This window comes from Thermobia domestica, chromosome 4 (genome assembly GCF_964235325.1).
Source record: "Thermobia domestica chromosome 4, izTheDome1.hap1.1, whole genome shotgun sequence".
NCBI lineage: Eukaryota > Metazoa > Arthropoda > Insecta > Zygentoma > Lepismatidae > Thermobia > Thermobia domestica.
Genome location: NC_137457.1, coordinates 264,707,789 through 264,719,688, shown reverse-complemented (window position 1 = coordinate 264,719,688; position 11,900 = coordinate 264,707,789). Strand labels below are relative to the sequence as shown.

Below are 11,900 nucleotides of genomic sequence, written 5' to 3'. Positions count from 1 at the left end.
AATCTGGTAACGCCACTGTTACAAGTAAGTCCTCAATTTAGTGTAAATACCAGCGGAATTGTACACTTATCCCTAAATGTATTGTATATAGGGAAATTGAATTATCAATATTATATACCACAATTATTCCGTTTAGACTAAAGACTACGAATCATTAATAGAAGTGACTGCTGTCCACCATAATTCGTGCGGCCAGGGATCGACCCAGAGCACAAGAGGTGAGCACTTAAGGCAAACGAGAGAATGGCCACAATCTCTTACAGAAGTAGAGGATTTCCGAATACTACACAACCTTAATTATATTAATCTCTAGGTTTAGGAGCATCTTCCGCGCATGTATGATAGTTGAGACATGTTTCTGATGTTCTATCCACGTTTTAATTCCAGTCACTGTACTTAATAATTCGAACAGAAGAGATTTGAAAATAAAACTGGAAGCATTAAAAAGTCCATTAGGGAATATTCTTTCGTTCTCGATTAACATGAACACCAGCTACCTTAACCTTTGTTGAAAAGTATCCACTTATGATAGCAAAAACAGGACAAACAAATCTAATCTATATTATTAATATATTATATATATATATATATATATATATATATATATATATATTACACGAACATTTCGAAATCGAAAACTGTATAGATACACATCTAGCCTCGTTCCACGTGTGAATACAGAGATCCTTAAGGTTTCTTGATAATTAGGAATGTACGCAGAAACATTGTTTTCTTTAAAAAAATAGTGCTTGCCCTCTAAAGAAGTGCCATCCATCCCTTCTAGATGCGCATATAGCTTTCATGTACTTTTGTTAACGACTGCAAATTAGAAATAAAGCAGTTTCAAACTGAAAAAGTTGGTGGGACAGGCTAGTTCAGCAGTAGAACATTCACCTCTGTTGCGAGGTTTCTGCTTCGATTCCAGACAATGAGAGTTTATTACGAACATTAGTAGATTGTCCCCCTTTCCCCCAACATTCTCATTCCACCAATTCATACATGATCAACCATTCGTCTCCTTTGATAATAAAATGAAATCTGAGTTTTATGTCCCACGGTTATACCGGTTAGGCTAAAGGAGACGGTGATGATGAGTAATGAATGAAATGGTGGAATGATGAAAGTGGGAGGAAACGGGAGAACCCCGAGAAAACCCACGCACACGGTGTTTGTCGTCTCCTTTGAGTTAAAGCGTAAAATATATAAGAGTAGGACTCCAAATATTTAATCTCAAGCCGCCCCCCCCCCCCTCAACTACTTTCATAAACCTAAAAAAATAAAAATTGTGATAAGCAGAAATTTAAATTGCCATCGGAAAGCGTACAGTTTTAGAAATACATGAAACATTTGGCTTAACGGTTTTCATTAACACTTCCATTCCTGTAGTAGTCATCTGTTACTTCCACAGAAATGTGGCAAAATTTAAAAACAGCAGACGTAGTATATTCCATACTGGAAATTAAAAATTAAAAAAAAAATCCTTGACCTGGAAAATTTTGTCCATCAATGTAGCATTTTTCTTCTGGGAAGACCTAATTATCACAATAAATTAATCTTGAGGATCGAAAGGTAGAAGGAAGCTGAGAGAGTGACAAGAACACTATTGGTTGGCGTTTATTCTCTTGCATCCACGCCGAGACTACTTATGTGAGAAGTCCAAAATGCAGTTTTTTCCTTTTACTTAACAAATGTTCAGGCGTGGCAGAGTCGAGTTCAATCCCTGGCGGAGCTCATGTGATTCGGATTCCACGTTAAGCTCTAGGTCTCATATAGCTTCTTTGCTAAAAGGGACGTTCACTGAAAATTAAATTAAACCCAGGCAATGAGATTTAGAAAAGACGTGACACTCCCAACCAATTTAAGTAGACTCTCCATCATCTGTTTCCTATTTTAGATCAACAAGCCTTGTCATTTCAAAATCGCCAATCTATGAAAGTTATTTCCGGAAGCTACTTTCTCCTTCAAGTTGCTAAAAGTAAAATTTTTATTTTTGTATTCGTGAAAAAATATCAAGATTAAATTACTTTTTGAAGAACAATTTGTCTAATCGTGATTCGCAAAAGTTACTGCCACATCATAATAGACTTGCATTCAAAAGCGATGACCCTGTGATAACATTTGCTTTTTCCAGTTAATTTCTGAACTGAATTAGCCAATAAAATTCAACTGAAGACTCACCGGTTTTATAAGCACATTCTTTACAAATATTGAAATACGCATTTTTTTAAATTTTTGGTCAAATTATTGGGAAAAGAAATACCTTCACAGGGTCTCTTGGTATAGCTGAAAACACACGCAATCCCCACTCACCTTTAAGATACGAGTAAAGGTACCACGATATAATCAAACCAGGTGTGGAATCAAACTTTTTTTAAAATAGTCAAAAGTCCACCTACGACCGGTAGCCATAGGAATCTAATCTAGTAAGAATTCGAATGGCTTCCTCTTCAGGTTATTGAGTGTCAGTAACTAATTTTCCAGCCCAGTTACTTATATGGAAAAGTATTTTTTTTCCCTGAAGTGAACAGGGAATACACTACAGTCTCAATTAACCGAATTTGATTGGGCCAACCAATGATGTTCGGTTGATCAAAAATTCAGTTAAATCGGAACAAAATTTGCTTCATGAAGTACTACTACATATTTGATAATTTGGAATAAAATTTAATTCAACATGGGAGGGGAAAAATGGCTATTTTACCTTGGCCATTTTGTTAACCAGAAAATTCCGCTAAACGAAACTGTAGCGTGTAAATGTGTTAAATATCAAAGCAATCTGATTTTAGTCCATCTTCTTTTTCTATTTTCTTTGAAATGAAATGGAATGGAATTTTAATCGATTTCAAATATATTTTAAAGTTGTGAAAATCAAACTGTTATAACATTAAATTGCAGTATCAAATTTATATGCAATGCTTCCCCATATAAATCAATAATAATAATAATAATAATAATAATAATAATACGCACCAAACACAGTTAATACTTCGATGATACTGATTGCTACTAGTATATTCAAATATACCTTCGTAAAAAACGAACCATTTAAATTAATTTTGATTCAAAGTATTTAATTTCCACCAAGCAATAGACTAAGAAATCGCTAAAATCCATGTTCATTTCAAAGAAAGAAAAGAAGACTTACTACATATATGTCTGTGGGTTGAAAAACAAAATGGCAGCAAAATCCAATCTTCTAAAGAATGATGCAATACACACACCCACATAATTTGAAACCATGCACTTCACAGAAATAAAGGCTAACAAAAAAGAAATTATTTAAAAATTCAACAAATCTATTTCAATATTAAATATTTTCAATGTTTATTACACAAATAAATCTTTTGTAAAAGGTGTGTAGCCCATATACAAATAATCATGAATGCAACTACACAAAATATATATACAAACACATAACAAATGGAACGTGCCACTCCTCGATATTTTGCTGTTATTTCTTTTTTTTTTTTTTCCTCAACAGTTAAGAAAAAAAATATAACATTTTGGTCCTAGTACCCCTTTTTTTAAACAAATCTCATTCTATATATTTGAATCTTTCTTACATTAGCTGTGTCACTGGCTCAACAAATACCACGCACGAGATTCACGTAAGTTCCTTCTTTGAATACTCAGAAGAAATTAAATAAAGCAAAAAATATATACATATCAACGAACAGAGATTGAATATTCAAGAAACACAGAATTTCCTTATTGTGGTCACGTGAACATAATCGAAACCAGCACCATTGGATTACATAGATAAATACTTTGTTTTCTATTTTTTAAAAAAAAAAAAAGTTACATCACAAAATATCAGAAGGTTTTAATTTTGCCTATCGCATCTTTGGATATTTTGACATCACCTTATGAAAGCCATTTTATAATACTAATGCAAGCAAATTTCTTTCAGTGTTAACGTAATTCGATTTTAATTTTACTTTTCTTTCTCTAAGCATGTACAAAATAATCCACACGCTATGTCCAATCACGGTTGAGTACAGGTACCGTATCACAATATTACTCTTAATACCATCCAGGCTCCTATTGCGTATATGCAAATTCTGTGAGAGGAGAACAAGGCATACTGGTCGCACATGATTGGTTGGTTACTAAACGTAACCAAAATAATAATAATAATAATAATATTAATAATAAATCTTTTTTATCGTGCATACATACTCGCGCAGACACACACATTCACAAACTTGTCGGCTCATTCTTACTGACTGCCTTCCACCTGTGTGTGTTCCACCATCACAAATGAAGACACTGTCTCGTTTCGCAGTTATTATCACAATTAACAAATACCACAATATTATTTACTTTTCTTTCTTGTTTTATATGTTTTCATAATTTACCCTAGCTTCTCAAACATCTTCACACAGCACCACCAATATCATTTTGATACCGCGCTGTAATGTAGTTTGCAGCCTCGGTCATCTGGTGCAAACAGGTATAAAGTCCATGTAAATGCTGTCGGAAATTGTCGGCGACTTGTTGTGCGGCGTCCTCCTCACCTTCGACGCCAGAGTCGTTCTCATTGCCAGCGTCAGATTCTGTGTCACTGCAGGAGACGGTGGAATGTGTGGAAGTCATGGAGACAGTCGATGATCGCCGTACATGACCCTTCACTGGCGGAGAAGTGGACGTAGGCACTGAAGTCGAAGAGGATTCTTCAGAAATTCCGGACGTTCGGCCCCACAGCAATTCGTTCTTCACAGTGTTCACCATTGTATATAAGCTGTACAGATCAATATTGGTCATATCCTTCAAAACACGCTTGGTCCTTGGTTCCTTAGGAACATCCTTATCGTCACCAAGTTTCATGTCCATCAAACGACAGGGCACCAATATCGTCTCATCCATATCATTAACAGATTTGACAAAGCGTCCCATGGCGTGCAATATACTATGTTTCGAGTATTCCTGTTCATCATCATGACGTATCCGCCTTGAGCAATTCCTGAAAGACAAAAGTAAACAAAATGTTCAGTAAACAAATCACTTTCCACTCAAAACTAGCAAGTACAACTAAAGCAAAGCAATAATTCAAGTCATAATAAACAAAACAGAAACGTGTTTAACAACGCAGTTTTAATTGTCCAGTCTATTTACAAATATGAAGTACCTGAAATACCTGCTTGAACGGAAACCGTTTTTTTTTGTTTTTTTTTTGGAAAATATTTGAACCCTTCCGTCCCGCTCCCCCGCACTCAGAATGGGTACTTGAGTTAAAATTATAAGAACTCTGCTCGACCGAAGTGCTATGTTCAAAAGTTAATTTCAAATGGGGAAGGCTTTTTTTTTTAATAAATAAATAAACCCCTTTCTCAGCCACCCCCTGATACGCAATGCAATCTAAGTATAATGATTTAAAAAAAGAAAGTGATAACCAACTCAAAAAGTTATTAAAAAGAGTTAGTCTCAACAACCCTAAAGAAAGTATAAAATATCTCCTTCACAGATGATAAATCGTAACAAGCTTCTACCTTACACATACTCAAGTTCGTGTCAAAAGGCCACTGAAGACGAACATAAACGTTTCCAATAATACTTTGTCACCGAACATCTTCAATATTTTACACACACCTTCTACCCTCCGCCCTCCCCCCACCTAATAATTACACACCTTCACACTTTATGAGAAAAGAAGTAAATGGGGAGTAAGTTAGGCTTAATGCAGAAAAAAATCCGGCCAGCTTTTAAAAATTCGGGGAGCAAAAAAGGTGTCAAGGGCACCGTGCACCAGCGTATTTAAGAGTAATCAGGAAAGTAGGAAAAGCAATAGAAAGATCACAGATGTTGCCGGAAAACAAACCTTTATCCCCCCCCCCCAAATAAAAAAATCCAGACAGCAAAAGAAATAATAAACACTAGATTTCATATTGGTCCCGAAACAACCGAACTGAGACACCACGCCGTCATCGTCAACAAATCGTGCCCGTGGAACTTTCTCCACAAGCTGGAATTTAGTTCCTGAACTCGATACATGTTAAATATGTGTGACTATATGATAACATGAAAGCAAGGGATACCAAGAATGTGAGGATGTTTGATATCCATGCTTCAATTTGCAATTACCAGTGATATTATACACAAGGTCCGGGTCGACACTCAGAATATAGTTCTGCCATAGTATGAGACATTTTTATGTCTTTCGTTCGAAATAAACCAACAGCCATAACCAGGATTTGTTTTACTATTATTATTTGGGTGAGGCCTCGACTAACGATGAGTAAGTAGGCTGAGTGCTATATACACACGAAGACCGAACGTCAAGGAATAATTGTTCGAACACTGAAATTTAATGTCTTAATAGAAGAAAAAAATATTCTAATAACGAATAATTTTAGCAGTACTCGTTAAAATTATCACCACCACGCAAGACCAACCCTTACGGCAAGACCACGGCATAAAAAAAATAAAATAAAATAAATAAATAAATAAAAAAGCCGTCCCCTACCATACCTTGACTCCAGGAGAGCTGGATTACAGAAACATGCTACCGGTCTCAGCAACAATTACTAGTGCCAGAAACAGTGGCGTATTTACGTGCCCAGGGAGGGGGGCTTTGCTAACATAATTCCTGGAAACGTGAAAATTCTGCAAGATTTTATTTACTTTAAACAGTGAATAAAATTTCGGAGGGAATTAAAGTATATATACACAAAAATGAAGTATTCTGAAAGGACGTGGGTAAGTACTTGAGCCTCTTTTTGATGAAATTGTGTACGCCACTGAACCCATTCATCTCTAACTAGCTATACTTTATCTAGGGAAGGCGCTGCTAACAACTTTACTTCGAATCCCACCTTAGTATTTTTTCTAATCACAAGATCTCAATACATGTACAGTCAGCGAGAAAAATTCTTTCCGTTAGACGATGGTTTCGTAGATAACTTCAGAATGGAAGGAGAATTTAAGTACAGTTTTACAGCACGTTAAAAAGAATGCAATATTCTGTACGTCACAGCCATATCACCGATATTCCAGAAATAAAATTTTACAAAACGAAAAGAACTTTTGCCACTGACTGTACGCTGCGAACATTATAAATGAAAACCAAATCCAGTATCATGTGGTAAAGTTGTTTGCAGAAGCTCAGTTCAATCCTGACCCGTAAAAGTATGCAATACCCGAAAGAACTACTTCCAGAAATATAGCAAATAAAACAAAATGGAAAATTGGAAAAAAACACGCGGCTCATTAGAAAACAAGCCTTATTAACCCGCACTTTCCTTGTGATGGAAACTGTATGAAGAAAGAAAAAGCTTCGTTACAAAGTTTAAATATGACCGCAACACATACTTCAGCCTTATTACGTAATCGGATGATGCGTATGCAAAACCGGAAATTCCAAACTCAAAAACTATCATGAAACACCTCGGAAATTACACCCTGTTTATTGAGCAGGCAACAGAAGAGAGTTACGAATTAATACGCGTTGCCATGTATAAACATGTTCACAGAAATTTCTAGGAAGAAAGAAATCAATTCCCAGCGGCTGCTCAAATCAATATCGTAGCAAAAATTCACAGGAAAGTAGGTAAATAATAATTTTAGCTTTAGCAATATCGCAATACCATAAATAAAATAAGAAACTTCGAAAACCCTATGTACAGAATTAAAGTATTGCGAACTAATTCAGAAAATCTTAATAAAACATTAAGAGAATAGAGATTTAAAATTTACTTAAAACCCACAGTAAGTCTGCAAGATCAATAATACCAACAAAAAAGAAAACAAAGAAAAGAAAAAAGGGGAAGCCGGACAGGGTCATATTTAAAGGCCTCATTCCTGCATTTGTCTGCTCACTTACAGCAAAGCCTTCTCTTAAAAACAAGAAGCCTGGTTGGACGGCCACCAGAATCGAACACGCTACTTCCTGTCTGCGACGAAAGCTACTCCCAGCCTATGTTTGCCCAAAATTTGTCAAGAACAAACAAAATTGGGAATATAATAAAGAACCCATTTTAATACATGTAAACAAAGAACTTGCAGAAGTCAATAAAAATCAAGAAATAATTGTACTTCCTATCCGTACAGTCAAACCAGTCGTTGATTTGATTTGATTTTGAGCTTAACGTTCCATTCAGCAGCGAGGCTATAGTTTAATGTGGGATACATGAGCTCCGTATAGAACTGAACTCGGGTCTCCCAAGCCAAAGGCGCGTGCGCTAACCGATCAGTCACAAGGGAGCTCAACAAACCAGTCGTGTTGTCAATTACGATATAATGACTACTAAATATTGGTACTCTAAATTAAAGAAATATATATATATATATATATATATATATTTTTTTTTTGAAGTTACTAAAACATCAAATCTGGAATCACAATACCCCAAAAATTACATTATGGCAATAATTCCGTTTACTAATGAATACAGGAATAATTAGACGGGTAGAAAATTATCAAACAATTCAGAAAAATAACACTGGCTCTTTTCCTGTCCTCGTGACTTTATAGTGGACAACAAAGTATCCATGTGTTCCATTTCCTCCTACATTCTCGTTCCATTAATTATACAAAAAATCATTGACTTTCATTATTCACCAACCCCTTTTATAGGGCTTACACATAGGAGAAAAAGGGAATTTCATTGCCAAACAGAAACCATATAAGCTTGTCATATAGGCCCTACTTTAAGTAAAATACTCATTAATACTATGTAAAATATTGATCAGAAGCAACATCATTATGCAATAAACTAGAAAATACGTAAGTTGCAGCCAGAATCACTCAAGAAAAAGTTCAGTGCAAGAATTCACTTTTATTTCCAAATACTGCGTTTACCCAAATATATAAGCCGGATAAATTCTAATTGCGGGCGGAGGAGGGAGATTTTTCCCCCCTAAGATTTTTTTTTATATAACTATAGCCTAATTTTGGTCAGGTTAGGTTACATTACAACATTATCTGTATTTTACTTTCATGGTTCGTAATTCGTATTTTGAATTTATCCTATATGTGGGACTATAATTAATCCTGACATCAAAATCCATTTTCATACGTCGCATTGAAAAAAAAAAAAAAAAAGATACCTTACATAATACATGAAAATCTATTCAAAGTACCACGCTACAAGAAAAATATTCCGAATTCACACAAAATAATGACTACAATTTTAACAACTTACACGATAACTTCGAAAAGAGAGGTTTAAATCTTGTATATAAGAGTAATTTTAAACTAAATGTTTAAGTCTAAAACAGAAGTGACTCATGTGACTTTACATCGAAAATTTAAAACACTCCTACGAAACAACCTAATTTGTATTTAGCACATAACCATAAAGGTATTGAACATTGATCATTCCTGCACTTGCGGATGTTGCACAAACCGACACCTATGGAGAAATTCAGTTGGAATTAATTTGTTGGCAAGAGTAGCGTTTTAAATGTTACGTAAAACAATGTGTAACCATTTCAGACATAACTTGTCATATGCAACCAATTTAAATCTTTTATTTAAACGTTTCATATAGAAATCTTCTACAGATCTATGAAACATCCGTTTATATTGAATTAATGACGGATTTCAATTTATACGAAAACTGTAATACAGAACTACCTTGCACATTATTCGTGCTTCAGCTATTTATTTATTACAAACTTAAGTGTAAACATAATATTGACACTGAGACTTTTTATCCTTTTATAAAAATACGCTGAATAATTTACTTAAGGGGAATTTAACTGAATTCAAAGAATTTTCACTTTGAGATACTATTGTAACATCAATCAAATTCATTGTGTAGTCTGAATGCAAAAGCCTTACAAACAAATACTGAAGTTTGCTGTAAGGTGAAGTTCTCATTTTGTACAGAATTTCTAGAATAATTTTACCATACAAATAAAAATTTCTTTTACATTTCTCCTGATGTAACGCTCTGCCAGGTGTCCCAGTTTCGGGCGTTTCACCAAACATATGATACTGACGCACAGGAATAAGCAAGTTCAGCGACATGATGATAACCTTAAGTACAATCTCTTTTGTTTATCACATAACCTACCTGTTGGTATCCATTGTCGAACAAAAATCTTCACTCAGCACTTTACTGAAATCTGTTCCTAGCATTACGGAATAAACACGTTAGAACACACTAAAGATATTTAAAACACAACCTACTGAACTATCACAACTCTTCGACTGCAAAGCAACAGTAAAGCCTTCGGCTTATATTAGAGTGAAGCAGACATCGGTGGGGATCGTGAGTTTCTAAGAGAATTGTCGGGTGACCTTGCAATAACCTCGGATTAAAGTTTGTATGAGCAAGGTTTATTTTAACTTTTTTGATGATATTATAGATTTCAATCGATAAAAGATTAAATTTAGGAAATCTGTGGGTTTTAACGAACAAAAAACATTACAATATACTTATTTTCTTCGTTCTTAAAATTGACAGATATTCGCATGTAATTTGTTTCCTCACGATCCCCTTACGTAAAGCTCATCAGACCACAAGCAAGTTACGTGATTGGAGCACGCTCGCCGTTGCAACGTTTCATGTCATTGGCGCGCCAACACGTGAACAGCTGAATGGAATATTGCATTTCAATTCCATGCCGTCTGGTGGAGTTCGGCAGTCCGCCCTTTGACAACTAAAGTTCTCAAGAATAAGTTAAATAATAGATAAACAATTATCACATGTGTAATCCTCGCAGGATCTGATTCGTCTTTATTCAGTCAGTTTACACGCTGAGAATAGGAAGCGACAGCGTAGCTCGTATTTTTCCTGCTATTGATTGAAGTACAATTTTTCGCGAGCGGATAAAACACAATCTCAGATAAATTCGATATTCTTGTAACACTTGAGATACTACATATACATATTCTCTTAGTATATATCTGCTTCTGTTGCAATTTTTCTTACACGAAATTTTATCTAATCCAGAGTACTGAAGAAATATGGTTTTGATTGACAAAAGAGGAGCGCAGCTAAAACCGCGAATCGTGCAAACACGTTAATTTTTAGATTAGGAGACAATATTTCAATGGTTCTATTAGATCAGATGTGAATATCCTGACCATTCTGTGTGAATTGGGTGTTCTAATAGTGTTTTGAATTTATTTATTTTTCTATTAATTTTTAGTATAAACTCCCATTGTGTTTTTTGTATTTTACAAACCAGTGATCAGTTTGCCTGCATGTTAGTGGGTGGTCGTTGGTGTGAAGAAGTGGATTGAAATTCTGCTAGCTATCTCAATACGTTTTTTGTTAGTTTTCTGCGGGTATAATACCTATAGTGAAAGATATGGTTTTCTTTCCGTGTTTTCTATATGAATTGTAAAGTTCACTTTTCGCTTGTTAGTTGAGGATGAACATGCATTTTTGTTTGGAGTTTAATCTCTATTTTCAGTATCGAGAAGTTACACAAAACAAGAAACTACAGCTTAACATAGAATCCGATCCACATATATTCACCGGGGATCGAATCCCGGTCTCCCGTATCAGTTCATGTGAGCGAGGAGCTTACCAGGTTCGATATCTAACAGAGCTGATTAAAAAAAAAAAAATTACAGCTATATTCGGTGCTAATGACAGCCGAAACGTTCTGTAATGAACACTCGGTTTCTGGTTACACAAAGGTGAGGTAAGCAATTTTCAGAATTTCAGTTGTACATGCAACTAATACTTTGAATATTAAGAACAGAAAAAGATTTTTTTCTGAAAATTGTAGAAACGCGTTTTTAACTTCCGAAGCCCTATTTATTTATTACTGCAACATACTAGTAGGATATATTTTCACTGAATAGGAGCTTCGTTTCATTAGCGTTACATACCGATACGAATACATCTAATTTCAAGTACGTTACCGACTCTTGTTTGGAATGGATAAAGGACCACCACGAGCAATATTTCATTTAGACTAATATCCTCAGTGGCGTATTTACG

The 11,900-nt window shown here is 35.0% G+C and overlaps 1 protein-coding gene across 1 annotated transcript; it reads right to left on the bottom strand.

Annotated features, from left to right (window-relative positions):
- Positions 1–3,275: 3,275 nt before the first annotated feature.
- On the bottom strand, positions 3,276–10,175 carry LOC145684045 (mid1-interacting protein 1A). The gene is made up of 2 exons (XM_081755876.1): positions 10,017–10,175; positions 3,276–4,963 (listed from the first exon to the last, which is right to left on the bottom strand). Exons 1-2 carry the CDS (start codon positions 10,079–10,081, stop codon positions 4,378–4,380), a joined length of 651 nt encoding a protein of 216 aa, XP_081612002.1. The 5' UTR covers positions 10,082–10,175; the 3' UTR covers positions 3,276–4,377.
- Positions 10,176–11,900: the final 1,725 nt, after the last annotated feature.

Excerpts from the sequence above, each read along its gene's own strand:
- LOC145684045 (XM_081755876.1), bottom strand. The coding sequence starts at position 10,081 with ATGCTAGGAACAGATTTCAGTAAAGTGCTGAGTGAAGATTTTTGTTCG. Across the intron at positions 4,964-10,016 it reads TCGACAATGGATACCAACAG|GAATTGCTCAAGGCGGATAC; the intron begins GTAGGTTATGTG and ends TTTGTCTTTCAG.